Source organism: Lampris incognitus, chromosome 15 (assembly GCF_029633865.1).
Source record: "Lampris incognitus isolate fLamInc1 chromosome 15, fLamInc1.hap2, whole genome shotgun sequence".
In the NCBI taxonomy this organism is placed as follows: Eukaryota; Metazoa; Chordata; class Actinopteri; order Lampriformes; family Lampridae; genus Lampris; species Lampris incognitus.
Window position 1 is genome coordinate 19,785,695 of NC_079225.1, and position 16,924 is coordinate 19,802,618.

At 44.1% G+C, this 16,924-nt stretch overlaps 1 protein-coding gene across 1 annotated transcript in view; it reads left to right on the forward strand.

Moving 5' to 3' along the window:
- The window catches only part of esr1 (estrogen receptor 1), a 29,127-nt gene extending 13,168 nt beyond the window's left edge, over positions 1-15,959 (forward strand). Inside the window, exons 8-10 of the mRNA XM_056294725.1 lie at positions 1,405-1,538; positions 4,852-5,035; positions 13,996-15,959. Coding sequence (XP_056150700.1) covers positions 1,405-1,538; positions 4,852-5,035; positions 13,996-14,302 — 625 coding nt within the window. The 3' untranslated portion in view covers positions 14,303-15,959. The remainder of the gene's footprint in view (positions 1-1,404; positions 1,539-4,851; positions 5,036-13,995) is intronic.
- Positions 15,960-16,924: the final 965 nt, after the last annotated feature.

Sequence of the window (16,924 nt, forward strand, 5' to 3'; positions counted from 1 at the left end):
TTATCTTTATTTCTCTTTACTCCTCCCCTTTCCGACTCTCTTTCTTTTCTTTTGCAAACACAAAAAACACCAACATAGGTTTTCTTTTAAGCACGCACACCCAAAGGGTAGTAATAAATCAGCACTGCAGATTTTCCATTTCACACCTTGGCAGTCATTGCGCATCTGTAAAGGGTCCATCTAGGGGTGAAAGACTAATTATATGTTCCCCATGGAGAGAAGAACAGTTACTCACACCTGAAATACCCCCCTCATCACTGGAGTGCTGAGCTGGCAACCGGGACAGAGGTTTAATCAAAGCCTTGATGCTAGGAAAAATGGGAAAGGAAGAGTGATGGAAAGGAGGAGGTAGAGGTGAAGGAGAGGGAGTCAAAGGAAAGCGAGCTAAATGAGGATCAGAGAATGAGAAAAGGAAATGTGGAGAGGCATAGTTGTTTTTCAGGCACAGTCTGTTCCCTCCATTTCCCCTGCGAGTAAACAAGCTAGCCCGACTGTGGTAGCTGCCTTGGGGGGGGGGGGGCACATTGACAGACACACAGACAGACACACAGACAGACAGAGCTTTTACTCTCTGATGTGTCTGATAGTCCCATTTGATCCAAAGGTGCATTATGGAGTATTACCTCTATAATCTGCTCCCCATATGAGCGTCCACGCCAATTGGACATGATGGCTAAAATGCTGTGGGTGAGGGTTGATAAATTTGCTTGGTTCTCTGCTGTCTGGGTTTATCTTGCACCTGAACCTCTGGATATGATCAATCTGTCTGTCACTTTTCGACTGCTGACATCTAGACCAGTGCAGTGATTCAGCCCATTAGTTGTTTTTATCTGGCCATCTGGCCATTTTTTTGGTTGCAGGTCGAGCCAGGTAATCTCAGCCTCTTTGCAGAGGTGTCTCTTTTTTGAGGTTGTTTTGCCGTCCATAAGTCTCTGTGTCTATGTATAACAATTAGACTGAGTCAAAAGTACCGGTTTGTGGCATCGACCATCTGCTTTGTTACTTGAACCTCCTATCAATCCCTCTTGATGATCTAAGGTGCACTCTTATACGATATGCACTCGGCATGTCGTGAATTCTCAGCTATGATGTGATTACTGTATAGTTAGTACTCTATTAAACCTGCTTGTAACACTCTTATTGCTGTTAACTGCTAACTCCCTTGTAAAACAGAAAGTGGTTTACCCCAAACAGTGTCTGTTTTGGGTAAAAACGCCTGCCAAATGAGTCAGTGTTAAATGCTGATCCCCACTTAACCTGTGGTTTGGCACTGATTTCTGTGTGGTTTCGAGACTACGTGTATTATTATGCATGTCGTGCTCTTGTCTCTGTATTTCACTTGCGGGATAATGACTGAAATAACATTCTGCTGTTTTTTTTCTTAATCTTCCCATTGCTCTCAAGGAATGAAGGGGACTGTGTGGAGGGCATGGCTGAGATTTTTGACATGCTACTGGCCACTGTTTCCCGCTTTCGCCTGCTCAAGCTGAAGGCTGAGGAGTTTGTCTGCCTCAAAGCCATCATCCTACTCAACTCTGGTAAGTCTTGATGCGTGCTCAATAATCCAGGTAAGAAAATCAAAGAAGGTTGAATCAGTACATCTGGATGCCATATTTATTGACCGATACGTTTCATCACTCAACTAAGTGACATCTTCAGTCTAAACTGACTGCAGGTATCCCCACCCCTTATAAACAATACAGTACATTACAGTTGCATAACGACCAAAACCAATGACCAGTTTCATATGCAAATATGGGTGTGACCATTAACGAGAGTTTCAATGGCCATGTGTACTATTCACAGAGGACTGGGGAATGTTTGCAATGACGGGATTGTAACTGTCACCATTTTACAATACTGTGATTGCAACTATTCCCAAATCCTCTGTGTACACATGGTCGTTGAAACTCTAGTTAATGGTCACACCCTTATTTGCATATGACACTGGTCGTTGATCTGGTAAGATGAGCTAAAATGTATGCGTCTGTACCTGAGGGTCTGCATTTGTCTCGAACTCACAGCATCTGCCTGTGCCGGTTCTTTAAACATCCCTTGCCATATAACTTTGCATACATATATTTATATTTTCTTTTTTAATAGATGCTTCTCTAATACAGACACCCTTCAGTTGGTTTTCATGGACTCATGTAATAATGAACGCCACTTTGTGACTGTCCCATTTTCTTTTCCCAGGAGTAAACACCGAGCGTTACATTACGCCCACAAGAGAGTGAGGCTCTGAATGCTTCTCAATTGCATTAGCTGAAGAGGGTACTCTAGAGGAGGCCTATGTTGTCAGTGGGCCCAATAAGGTTCCCATGGCAACATGAGATAACGGAGCGGGGTGTATTTGTATGAAATTAGTAATGCATTACAATAAGAGAAATTGAATTGACAGAAATACCTGTTTGGATGACACAGTTGCAGCTGTGTGACCGAATGTGAACTTGATTGTTGTGTGGACAATATTGTAATTACAATGAAATAAGCCCAGTTTCCCATTCACATGTACTTTGGTGAATACGCATTTGTGTGCACCTGTCTGTGCATTTGTAAAAAAAGGAAAAACAAAAAGGAAAAAAAAAACCCAGCAACTATCACATAAGGTTTGTTCTAACATGGTTGAAATGCTAAATGAATGGGGTTCATTACAATCACAGGACAATTCAGATTGTGTCAGACAAGCTGTCCGCCATACAGCCGTATACCAAACAAACATTCAGGGCCCATAGTTATTCCGTGTCGGAATCTATAAAAATTACATCGACATATTGCATACTGCCCAGCCTGACTGGATACTTACACTGCAAGGCCAGAAGTCTGCGGACATCTGAACATCACACCCGTATGTGCTTATTGAATATTGCATTCCAAAACCATGGGCATTAATATGGAGTTGGTCCCACATTTGCCACTATAACAGCCTCCACATTTCTGGGAAGACTTTCCACTGGATTTTGGAGCTCCCTATTAACATGCTGACGTTGCTTCCAGAGGCAGTTTAGAATTTGCTTCAGCACTGTTCTGTGAGCTTGTGTGTCCCACCGCTTCACTGCCTAACTGTTGTTACTCCAAGACATTTCCACTTCACAGTAACGGACTTACAGTTGTACGGGGCAGATCTAGCAGGGCAGAAATTTTACCAGCTGACTTGTTGGAAAGGTGGCATCCTATGACAGTGCCACTGTCATAGGATGCCACTGAGCTCTTCAGTACAACCCATTCTTTTTTTCTTTTTCTTTTTTTGTTTGTTTGTGGATTTTCCCCCTTTTTCTTCCCAATTGTATCTAGCCAATTACCCCACTCTTCCAAGCCATCCCCATCGCTGCTCCAATACATGTGGAGTCACCAGCTGCTTCTTTTCACCTAACAGTGAGGAGTTTCGCCAGGGGGACGTAGCGCATGGGAGTATCACGCTATTCCCCCCAGTTCCCCCTCCCCCATGAATAGGCGCCCTGACCGACCAGAGGAGGCGCTAGTGCAGTGACCACGACACATACCCACGTCTGGCTTCCCACCCGCAGACAAGCCAATTGTTTCTGTAAGGATGCCCGACCAAGCCGGAGGTAACATGGGGACTTGAACCAGCAATCTCTGTGTTGGTAGGCAACGGAATAGACCGCTACGCTACCCAGATGCCCCAGTACAACCTATACTACTGCCAATGTTTGTCTATGATGATTGGATGGCAGTGTGCTTGATTCAATGCACCTGTTAGCGATGGGTGTGGCTGAAATAGCCGAACCCATTAATTAGCAGGGGTGCGCCCATACTTTTGGCCATGTAGTGTATGTTTAATTGGCTGAATAGGCCTATCTTACTTATGTCAACATCTTATTTTGTTAGTTTAGTGTTAGCAGAATTCTACAGATTCAAAGCTGGCTTAAATTAACCTTATCTAACTGGAGCAGCATCAAGAGGCATGGAAAAGGGGACATCACCCATTTCTTTGGCGATAGCCTTTATGACTGAGCAAATTACAGAGGGTACTTGGAACTTGAGTCATGCCTAGAGCTGGGCCATCTGGCAACTATATTGAATAATCAGTTAGTTTGCAATAATCACAATTTGTGTGTGTGTGCCATAGTATCACTCGTGATTCCCACATGCATTCTCATCCACACGTGGTCTAAAAACATCACTCTACGTTCCATCCACGTCAACAACTGGAAACACAGAGGCTTGCAGAAGGGCAGCTTGTTCTTTCTCCCTCATGTTTAAGGGAGAATGAATGAATCTGCACTCTAGGTCAGACATAGGCAACAGTGTGCCATGGGGTGTCAAGAGTAAGCAGGTTATTTTCCAACCAGTCACTACACCAAGCTGATTTCACCAATTAATGCACCTTACACCAAAGAGGTCAGACTAATCACTGGAATCATCTGGTGTAATAACTGGAAGGAAAACTTGCATATTTTGTACACTCCATGGCATTGTGTTGCCTTGGTGATCTTTCACAGGGAAGCATTGTTAATAATACATTCTCACTCATCACTTAGGGAATTTCCAGGCAGTTAGAGCCAATTTCTTTCACGGAGAAAGAAAGCTGCTTAATACCTACAGGGCCAGATGCTTTTCTGTCATTGCATTAAGTTTGCGGCGCTCATTGTATTGTCCCATGTACCCAGAAACTACTCATCTGACAACTGGGGAGGTTCAAAACAAACTATTCAAGATTGTGGCAAATGATGTTTTGCCCAAATTAAGTGTACATTGTTGTGTTTGCATATATGTTTATATGTCTGTGTTAAGTATCTTGTACAGAAACAAGGGACATTAGCTTGAAATTTTGAGTAGGCTAAAATTTTCTTCTCTTGCATGGTTTATCTCATCCTCGCTTTCTTCCAGGTGCCTTTTCTTTTTGCGCTGGCTCAATGGATCCCCTTCATGACAGCTCTGGAGTGCAAAACATGTTGGACACCATTACTGATGCTCTAATACATTACATCGGCCAGTCAGGATGCTCGGTGCAGCAGCAGTCGAGAAGACAAGCCCAGCTGCTCCTCCTGCTTTCCCACATTAGGAACATGAGGTAAGGAGAGACTGGGTTTTCTCTCTTAAATGAAAAAAAAAGACCTCTTTGTCTCATTAGAAAAGAATTCTTCTAGTTTCTATAATAGCACAACTCTTTTTTGGGCTGTAGAGAGTCTATTTTAGGAAGATACTCAAACCACCCATGATTAAACTAAACTTATTTCCATGTCGAACATTTGATTTAGTAGATCTGTTAAGAGTGCAAGAAATGCACTTGTCATCTCAGTTCACCATACTGTCAAGTCCTGCCCCTCTCCCCTACTCCTTGGTTACTGTTGCAAGGTTAGGCAAACAGTAGCCTCAGAGTCTTTTTCCATTGAAAACCTATTGAGAACAGCCATTGATCTAATTGGTTTTCATTTCTATCTACTTCCATGCATTTAAAAAAAATATATATTTGTGATAAATATCTTGGGTACGGTACAGTAACTGAGTATTATCTGAATTTTCAGAAAACTGGTGAAAAACCATGGATGGTTTTTCTGACATCTAACTGTCATTGCTGCCCCCCAGGGTGCTATTGCTAACCGTCTCCCCTCCACAGACTTACCTCTCCAATGTATCTGTCACCACTTTTGCAGCCAGCGCTCCTAAATATATTCTAAATGGTGGCAACAGGACCCTCAGTAGGGTTATAAACATGATAAAACATTCACAGGCACATCTATAGACACAAAATGTATAGACAGACTGAAGGACGTTAGCATGGTTGCTATGTGCTCAAACCCTCTTGTTGGTGGGTGAGTGGACCAATCTAAAGGCCCACAAAGGGTCAGTTTTAAGAATAATAGATTGTTCTCTATTCTTACTTGTGTGGTGCTTGCAGTTTTAGTTAATTAATCAATTAATTCAGGGGTTTTTAATCAGGTTCTTAGGTACCATTTTTCTATTCTGACAGGTACTTCATTACATTCATCTGTTGTGCCAGCTATTCCAGCCTCCAATCAGGGAGGTTTAAGACCTGTAACAAAAGGTGACTGTAACTGGTCAGGGCAGACAGTTTGAAGACATCACTTTAGGCTGCAGGAAACTGGGATCAGCATTTGACAGTATTTTTTTTTGACAATTTATAGACAAAGTTATTTATCGTTTAATGGAAAAATGATTAATAGATCAGTTGGTCACGGAAATAGTAGTTTCAGTCATAAATTTGTGTTTAAATGTTCCATGGTTAACTCAACCCAAACACAGCATGCTCAGTTCTCCACCAAACTGCTATGTTGTCCTACTGCGGTTAGGAAAGAACGTCAATGTAGGATTCACTGAAGAACCATTTTTCTTTTTTTAAAATAAATTCATTTCTAGTTTTTCCCCTTATCCCACCCAATTAACCCAATGGCATATGGCCGGAACTCTTGTCGAATAACTCCCCTGGCTCACGTTTCCACTGGAAGGAGATAGTCGTAACACCAGCTTCCTTCAAACTCGTGTCGGCTGCTCTCACTATTTTACATGCTGAAGCCTCGCATGGATTGTATTACCTTCGGGCCGCGAAGGAGACGTAGGGAGAATGCTTTCAGTTGCTTGGCTGTAGGCGCCCGGATGAGAACGACGAGTCCCCAAACACTACACCGATCTACACCCACTATCCCTCGGGTAAGGGTGGCCTAATGAATGCCTTACCCTGTGGACGCTCTGGCTGTGACTGGTTACAGCGAGTCTGGGATATGAACCTCCCAGCCACATGACGAGCGGATTGCAAGAACGGCGGTTTATTCTGCTCAGCCATCAGAGCGGCCCACTGAAGAACCCTTTTGATATGGATGGAGCCAACAGGGGGTAATTGTCCAGCCTGAGCTGTTTTTCTTTTTTAAGAAAGGTCTACTACTACTACTACTACTACTACTTTCGGCTGCTCCCATTAGGGGTCGCCACAGTGGATCATCCATTTCCATTCCTTCCTGTCCTGTGCACACCAGCCACCTGCATGTCCTCCCTCACCACACCCATAAACCTCCTCTTTGGTCTTCCTCTTTTCCTCTTCCCTGGCAGCTCCATATTCTGCATCCTTCTCCCAATATACCCAGCATCTCTTCTCCACATGTCCAAGCCATCTCAATCTTGCTTTGTATCCAAGCCATCCAACCTGAGCTCTGCCTCTAATATAATATTCCTAATCCTGTCCTTCTTTGTCACTCCCAATGAAAATCTTAGCATCTTCAACTCTGCCACCTCCAGCTCCGCCTCCTGTCTTTTTGCCAGTGCCACTGTCTCCAAACCATATAACAGCTGGTCTCACAAGCATCTTGTAAACCTTCACTTTAACTCTTGTTGGTACCCTTCTGTCACAAATCACTCATGACACTCTTCTCCACCCACTCCCCCCTGCCTGCACTCTCTTCTTCACCTCTCTTATGCATTCCCCATTACTTTGGACAGTTGACACAAGTATTTAAACTCATACATCTTCATCACCTCTACTCCTTGCATCCTCACCATTCCACTGTCCTCCCTCTCATTCACACATACGTATTGCGTCTTGCTCCTACTGACTTTCATTCCTCTTCTCCAGTGCATACCTCCACCTCTCCAGGCTCTCCTCAACCTGCACCCTACTCTCACTACAGATCACAATGTCATCTGCAAACATCATAGTCCACAGAGACTCCTGCCTGATCTCGTTCATCAACCTGTCCATCACCATTGCAAACAAGAAAGGGCTCAGAGCCGATCCTTGATGTAATCCCACCTCCACCTTGAACCCATCTGTCATTCCAACTGCACACCTCACCATTGTCACACTTCCCTCATACATATCCTGAATCACTGAAACATCTTCATGCCTCCACAGGTATGTCATCAGGACCCATTGCCTTTCCACTCTTCATCCCCCTCATAGCTGCCCTCACTTCCTCCTAGCTAATCCACCACAATTCCTGATTCACTATCCCCACGTCATCCAACCTTCTCTCTCTTTCATTTTCTTCATTCCTCGGCCCTTCAAGTACTCCTTCCACCTTCTCAGCACACTCTCTTCGCTTGTCAGCACATTTCCATCTCTATCCTTGATCACCCTAACCTGCTGCACATCCTTCCCAGCTCAGTCCCTCTGTCTAGCCAATTGGTACAAGTCCTTTTCTCCTTCCTTAGTGTCTAACCTCTCATACAACTGACCATACGCCTTTTCCTTTGCCTTTGCCACCTCTCTCTTCGCTCTATGCTGCATCTCCTTGTACTCCTGTCTACCTTCTTCATCTCTCTGACTATCCCACTTCTTTACATAACATTACATTACTGTCATTTAGCTGATGCTTTTATCCAAAGCAACTTACAATTAGTGCATTTAACGTAGGAAATCAGGAGAACTACTAGTCATCAGAGGTCATAAGTGCATCTTCTCTCTAAACAAGCATCTAAGAGCAAAACCAGTGCTGAAGTAAAAGCGCACTATATATCAGCAGTCAGTTATATCAAAACAGCAGTTAGTTATTGCAAAGCAGAAGTCAGACATATCAAAACAGCAGTCCGTTATAGCAAAACAGCAGTCAGACATCAAAACAACAGTCAGACATATCAAAACAGCAGTCAGTTATATCAAAACAACAGTCAGTTATATCAAAACAGCAGTCAGTTATACCAAAACAACAGTCAGTTATATCAAAACAGCAGTCAGACATCAAAACAGCAACATGTTAGGAAAAAAAGAAGTGAATCCATAAAAGTCATTTATGGATTCACTTCTTCTTTGCCAACCTCTTCCTCTGTATACTTTGCTGTACTTCCTCATTCCACCACCAAGTCTCCTTGTCTTCCTTCCTCTGTCCTGGTGACACACCAAGTACCTTCCTAGCTGTCTCCCTCACTATTTCTGCAGGGCTTGCCCAGCCATCTGGCAACTCTTTACTACCACCCAGTGCCTGTCTTAACTCCTCCCTGAACTCCACACAACAGTCTTCCTTCTTCAACTTCCACCATTTGATCTTTGACTCTGTCTTCACTCACTTATTCTTCTTGGTCTCCAAAGTGATCCTACAGACCACCATTTGATGCTGCCTAGCTACGTTCTCCCCTGTCACCACCTTGCAGTCTCCAATCCCTTTCAGATCACACCTTCTGCCTAAGATATAGTCCACTTGTGTGCACTTTCCTCCACTCTTGTACGTCACCCTGTGTTCTGTGTCCCTCCCTCTTCTTGAAATATGTATTCACCACAGCCATTTCTGTTTTTTTCGCAAAATCCACCACCATCTGTCCTTCCACATGTCTTTCCTTGACACCATACCTGCCCATCACCTCTTCATCACCTCTGTTTCCTTCACCAACATGCCCATTGAAGTCCGCTCCAATCACCACTCACTCTCCCTTGGGTACACTCTCCACCACTTCATCCAACTCACTTCAGAATTCTTCTTTCTCTTCCATCTCACACCCAACTTGCAGGGCATATGCACTGATAACATTCATCAATACAGCTTCGATTTCCAGCTTCATACTCATCACTCTGTCTGACACTGTCTTCACCTCCAGCACACTCTTGACATACTCTTCCTTCAGAATTACCCCTACCCCAGTTCTCCTCCCATTTGCACCATAGTAGAAGAGTATGAACCCACATTCGATGCTCCTGGCCTTACTCCCCTTCTACCTGGTCTCTTGCATACACACTATACCTATCTTTCTTCTTTCCACCATATCAGCCAGCTCTCTCCCTTTACCAGTCATAGTGCCAACATTTCGACTCTCACCTCCACACTCCTACTCTTCCTCCTCTCTCGCTGCCTCTGGACATGCCTTCCCCCTCTCCTTCTCCTTCGCCCAACTTTAGCATAGTTTCTACCGGCACCCTGCTGGCCAACAGTACTGGTGGCGGTCATTGGTAACTCGGGTCTAGACCGATCTGCTATAGAAATCTTATTTATGAGCCACATATTTGATTTGGCAAAGATTTTATGCCGGATGCCCTTCTTGACGCAACCTTCCCCATTTATCCAGGCTTGAGACCGGCACTAAGAATGCACTGGCTTGTGCATCTTCAGTGGGTGGGTTCTTTTTTAAGAAAGATAACCTCTTCAAATCTGTCTTTACTGATGAGGGAAACTGATATTATGTAGAGCAGCAGTCTCCAGCCCTGCTCCTGGAGAGCACCCATCCTGTTGGTGTTATTTTTTCCCCCACCTGTATTCCAACAGATTGTTCAACACGATGACAATCGGACTAAAACTTAACCCTAACCTCAACCTATCTAACCTTAAACCTCAACTTGTCCACTACTTAACCTTTAACTCAAATCTTAATCCTTATCATGACCACCAATTGGTGGAATTTGTTGGAATACGGGTGGGAAAGCAAATAATGATTTTTGTTGGTTTACCCCAACTGTAACTGAACACGTTTCTACTTATGACCTGTTCACCGAGACCTTCTTGTGGAATTGAATCAGGTGTGTTAAGCCTGGGGGCTGGGGGCCAAAAAGGGCTCTGCCTGTGGGTGGCACATGCCCCCTTTGCTCCTTGATATGGTGCCCTATTGTCAAGGTGTTTTTTGTTGGTTTTTTGGTGAAGGACTACCCATGACCCTTATCAAGAACGTTTAACAATTAATCATTTAAGTATACACCAACCAGCCAAAAAATTAAAATCACTGACAGGTAAGTGAATAACATTGATTATTTCAGTACGATGGCACTTGTCAAGGGGTGGGATATATTAGGCAGCAAGTGAACAGTCAGTTATTGAAGTTGATGTGTTGGAAGCAGGAAAAATGGGCAAGTGTAAGGATCTGAGCAACTTAAACAAAGGCCAAATGTGATGCTAGACGACTGGGTCAGAGCATCTCCAAAACGGCAATGTAAGAGAATTTTGTCTAAGCAATGTAAGAGAATGTTGTGATCGAATGTGTCAAAGGCAGCACTTAAGTCTAAAAGAACTAAAATTGAGCAGTCACTTCTGTCTGCAGTCAGAAGTAGGTCATTAGTGACCTTAACTAGAGCTGTCTCGGTACTATGAAGTGCTATAAAACCAGACTGAAAACTATTAAAAACAGTATTAGTGTTCATAAAAGAAATCAATTGAGAAGAAATTACTATCTCCAGAACCTTAAATAGGAGATTGGTCTGTAGTTACTTAGGGACAGGGGATCTAAATAATGTTTCTTCAGCTATGGGTGAACAATGGCATACTAAAAACTGTCTGGAAAAGAACCGGAGGCCAGAGAATTATTAAGAATTTTCAGAATAATGGGGCTGATAGTTGAAAATACCTCCTTGAGCAGCTTAGTGGGAATCCCACAGAAGAGGTGCTGTTGTTCAAATTGCTGAAAAAGTTAATGCTGGCCATAATAGACAGGTGTCAGAACATCACACCCTGCTGTGTATGCAGCTGCGTAGCCACAGACCGGTGGTCAGAGTGCCCATGATGACCCCTGTCCACTGCCAAAAGCGCCTACAATGGGCACGTGAGCATCAGAACTGGCCCATGGAGCAATGGAAGAAGGTGGCTTGGTCTGATGAATCACATTTTCTTTTACATCATTTGGATGGCCAGGTATGTGTGTGTCATTAGCCGGCGAAGAGATGGTACCAGGATGCACTATGGGAAGAAGGCAAGCCGGCGGAGGCAGCTTGATGCTCTGGGCAATGTTCTGCTGGGAAACCTTGGGTCCTGGCATTCAAGTGGATGTTACTTTGACATGTACCACCTACCTAAACATTGTTGCAGACCAGGTACACCCCCTCATGGCAATGGTATTCCCTGATGGCAGTGGCCTCTTTCAGCAGGATAATGCGCCCTGCCACACTGCGAAAAAATGTTCAGGAATGGTTTGAGGAACATGACAAAGCGTTCAAGGTGTTGCCTTGGCCTCCAAATTCTCTATATTTCAAGCATCTGTGGGATGTGCTGGAAAAACAAGTCAGATCAACAGAGGCCCCACCTTGCAACTTACAGGACTTAAAGGATCTGCCGCTAACGTTTTGGTGCCAGATACCAGAGGACACCTTCAGAGGTCTTGTAGAAGCCATGCCTCAATGGGTCAGAGCTGTTTTGGTGGCATGAGGGGGACCTACACAATATTAGGTAGGTGGTTGTAAAGTTTTGGCTGATCGGTGTAACTACAATGTCCTAGCTGGTGCCTGACGCCAGTCGGTTTACATTACGTGACCTTGCCTGCCCTGGTGTCATGCCAACATTTCACTCCCTACCAGGATTCCAGATTCTTAATGTTTTGTGGAGGATCATTAGGAATCTCAGCCACTGTGTAGGCTGCAATGGTCTCATTATATGTTTCAGTATTCTGCTGTTCTCTCCTACACTAAAATGAAAATATTTTTCAGAAGCACTTGGCCCAAATGAATGTTATCTATAATAACCTCACCAGTATGAGGACTTAATGATAAATAGGGTATCTGCAGAAGAGAATCTGGATTTATTTTAGAGCCTGGATATAATTGCAATATTACAGAAAAGTTTCATTCTGATGACACATCCTGGTCTCTGTTACACACTCCTAAAATTACTTCTCTTTCATGACAACAGGGGGAAAAAATGAGTAAGGGGAGGGGTACATTTTGAAAAGACTGTTTTTATTCCTGCCAAAATGATACCCTCCTCCTATCTTTGTAATTTGAACATGCACTAAATCCACTCTAGTGACAGATGAACTCTGCTATCATCCCCTAAAAATATTGGACTCTAATGGCAACAGGGACGAAATGAGGAGGGGGATATAAGATTTTGGGAAGGGTGTTTTTAACTCTGCTTACCCCTCTCGTAATTTTTTCCCGATTACCTTTAGAGTCAGGCGCTTCTTAATATCTATCTATCTATCTATCTATCTATCTATCTATCTATCTATCTATCTATCTATCTATCTATCTATCTATCTATCTATCTATCTATCTATCTATCTATCTATCTATCTATCTATCTATCTATCTATCTATCTATCTATCTATCTATCTATCTATCTATCTATCTATCTGTCTATTCCGTCTGTCTGTCTGTGTGTCTGTCTGTGTGTCTGTCTTTCTGTCTCTGTCCGTCTGTCTGTCTGTCTGTCTGTCTGAAATGCCTATTCTTGGGTGTAATGATATTGTACAATGTGATTAGATTCCATGTTATGTTATATGTGAATATGGATTGCAATAACTCAACAGGTTATGCTGGAAATTATGTTGCTATTTGAAGATCTTGCTCCAGGTGGCCCTCTAACTTTGAGCAGCTACCCTTCTAAAATCCCTCTAAAGGTCTTTGTGCGGGTCTGGTGTTAAATCAGGTTTGGAGGGAAAATCGACAGGATGGTAGCTCTCCAGGAGAAGGATGGAAGACTGCTGATTTAGAGAGTAGGTGTGAGCTACACTTAAAATGAGAAAAGTCATGGGGGTGTCTGGGTAGCGTAGAGGTCTGTTCCGTTGCCTGCCAACACGGGGATCCCGGTTTGAATCCCCGTATTGCCTTCGGCTTGGTCGGGCGTCCCTACAGACACAATTGACCGTGTCTGCAGGTGTGAAGCCGGATGTGGGTATGTGTCCTGGTCGCTGCACTAGTGCCTCCTCTGGTAAGTTGAGACACCTGTTCCGGGGGGAGGGCGAACTGGGGAGAATAGCGTAATACTCCCTTGCGCTATGTCCCCCTGGCGAAACTTCTCACTGTCAGGTGAAAAGAAGAGGCTGGCGACTCCACATGTATCGGAGGGAGCATGTGGTAGTCTGCAGCCCTCCCTGGATCGGCAGAGGAGGGGGCGCAGTGATGGGACAGCTCGGGAGAGTGGGGTAATTGGCCAAGTATAATTGGGGAGAAAAGGGGGGGTGGGGTGGGAAAAGTCATTTATGGATTCATTTGGGAATTTGGGGGAAAGATTTTGGTGCAAATTGGTATGAATTTGCCATGGTGAGATTTGGTCGCACAATAGTTTTGAGAGGAATGTGAGCCTATATGAACAAAATACTCCTTATTGCAAAGTCAGAACCTCTCATCAAATATTCAAAGCTCTTTGTGCCTGCTGATTTTCTGCTTCCTGTAGTAACAAAGGCATGGGGCATCTCTACAGCATGAAGTGCAAGAACAAAGTGCCTCTGTATGACCTGCTCCTAGAGATGTTGGACGCTCATCGCCTCCATCGCCCAGTCAAAGCAGCTCAGCTCCAGGGTGACAGAGAGCCTTCTACCACCACCACCACCACCACCAGCACCAGCACCACCAGCAGCAGCAGCTCTATGGCCTCCAGCATAGGACCCTGGGGCAGCAATGACATCCTGACCAGAGCACCAGGTTCAGGGGTACTCCAGTATGGTGTGTCCCACTCTGACAACTACACACCAATCCAGTGAAACACAGCAGACACCAACCTTTGTAGATAGTATATATGTCAAAAGTCCCTTTGATGGATGGAATATTACACACAGTCTGAGGGTGTTGGACTGGCTGCTAGGTGAAGGTTGTGTACAAATTCATTTCATGTGAGCTGATTGTCTTTTAATTTAAGGGATTCTATCATTTTAGCTATGTTGGTCACTGCCCCAAATCATGACAGTCTGTGCTTGAATGAAGTTCTGCCTCTGCTGCCTTTCATTACATTTGTGATTTTTGAGTCAGTCCCTAAGGCAAAATGTTACAGCTTATTATTTCCAAAGCAGCAAGTGTTAAGACATGTGGCGTGCTACAGTGATTCAAAGTAAAGCGCTGCTAGATGTTTCTCTCATCTGTATGTAAAACTCTCTGGACTCACAAGTGGTGCCTTGACTTAAAGTGCACTTGTTGGGTCAAGGGGAAACTGGGCATTGTTTCCACTCTTGCATATTAAGTGTGACTGCATGCCAAACTACACTATGCTGATGTGAACTATGAATGTATAATTTCTTTTCTTTCGCGTGCCTTGTTTAAATTGCCCACACACAATGTTATAGAACTTAAACCTGTCTGGACAAACTGTTTTTGTTTTTTTCCGGTTCGGAAATGAACTGCTTGAGGACATCACCTTTGCTGCACTAATTCTCAAGCACTGAATTAATTGAGGGGTCAGACCTTGGAGATTTTATTAGGGAATAGTGGAAGTCCAACGCTGGCGCGGGGTTTTGTAAACCTGTCCACACTGGTTTGTGCTTTGGTGGCCTTCTCTTTATGTTTGCATGAGAATAAGTGTTCATGCACTGGTTTTGCTTTCAGTGTGTGTGTGTACGCGCGAACAAGAATGAAAGGGAGAGTGAGAGGGGACAGAGAGAGAGAGAGAGATGGTTGTGTGTGTATGTGTGTGTGTGTGTGTGTGTGTGTGTGAGAGAGAGAGAGAGAGAGAGAGAGAGAGAGAGAGAGAGAGAGAGAGAGCAAGAAAGAGAGATGTGTATGTGAGAGAAAGAAAGAGAGCGAGGGGTTGTCTTTATGCTATCATCCAACAATTCAATCTCATGAGAGACACCATTGGTTTCTATTCATCTACGATTACAGTGTGATCTTGGGACTGGATTTGCAATTCACACGCACACAAAAAAAATCCTCTTATCCGAAAACACAAGTGACACGCATCATTGCCAACAGTCAAACTTAATATAGAAAAAGGTTGTTCTTTCTTAGCAAATCTTTGTAAAGAGAAAAAAAAACTGCTCCATATTTTGAAAAGTGACATTTTGTGAGATTTTCATTACCAAGTTCTTTATGAAATTGGATGGTTTGTTACATAGGCTGTCGAATTTTGGAGGAAAATCAAAAATGAAATGAAAATATATGCAAATTTTTACACGCCATCAGGCCTTTTATTTTTCAAATAGTCAACTTACAGCATGATATGAATGGTCACGGTTACTATTCCTATTCCATGGTTGAGATGAAAATAAATTGCTTCGTGTTCTTTTGTAAGGAAAGCTCTCTCTCTCTCTCTGTTATACTTAGTATTGTCACCTGCCACCCTTTACTTGTTGGAGGATTTTGCGACCAGACAAACCTTGTGAACATAGATTTGAAATTTGTCAAACAATGTCAACAATTAAAACATGTCTCGCCATTCGCCTGTGTGTGTAAATGCTTATTTCAACGCGGCACCCCATCAGCACAAGTACCATACAGCTGAAGAGTATAAAACCGAGCACCACTTGGAAAACTTCCAAGAGGTCATACCACTTTTTAAATGACAAAACCAGCATAGAAGTACTGCATAGGCAACATGTCTAAACGCTTGCTGAAGAGAACACGAGTGTGCACGTCTAATTCTAAATGTGGCTTCCAAACCTGACCTGTGCGCCTCGGTAATTACATACTGACAGCCTCACCAAAATATCACATCATCAGACATGGGATTAGCTCAGCTGATCCAGTATTACACTTCATCAGCATTACAGGAAAGGAGAATCAGGGGCGTCCGGGTGGCGTGGCGGTCTATTTCGTTGCCTACCAACACGGGGATCGCCGGTTCGAATCCCCGCGTTACCTCCAGCCTGGTCGGGCGTCCCTACAGACACAATTGGCCGTGTTTGAGGGTGGGAAGCCAAACGTGGCTGTGTCCAGGTCACTGAACCAGCGCCTCCTCTGGTCAGTCGGGGTGCTTGACTCTACCTGATCCAGAGAAGGAGTAGGCAGCCAGGCACAAGCAGGAAGAGGAGAAGAGGAAGGCGGAAGTGGGGGGAATTGAGCTAGAAAGAGAGAAGCCCCGGATTAAATTAAAAGGGGAGGAGCAAAACACTGAGCAAGTCTGCCTGGCACTAGAAAGAGACAAAGTGCTGTCTCAAGACCCTGCCTTGCGGCAGGTCCCAGAAAGCCGCTTTGACCCCACTAGCTGTCCGAGGCTAATACCCAAGTTCAGTGCAACCGACGTGGGTGTTTTCTCTGAAGCCTTTGAGGGGATTGCTGAGGAGATGAAATGGCCACAGGACAAGTGGATATTGCTGATTCAGGGGGGTTTGGAAGGGAGAGCTCAGGAAGCATATGCCGCTTTAGCTGCCACGCAAAATAAGGATTATGGCGTG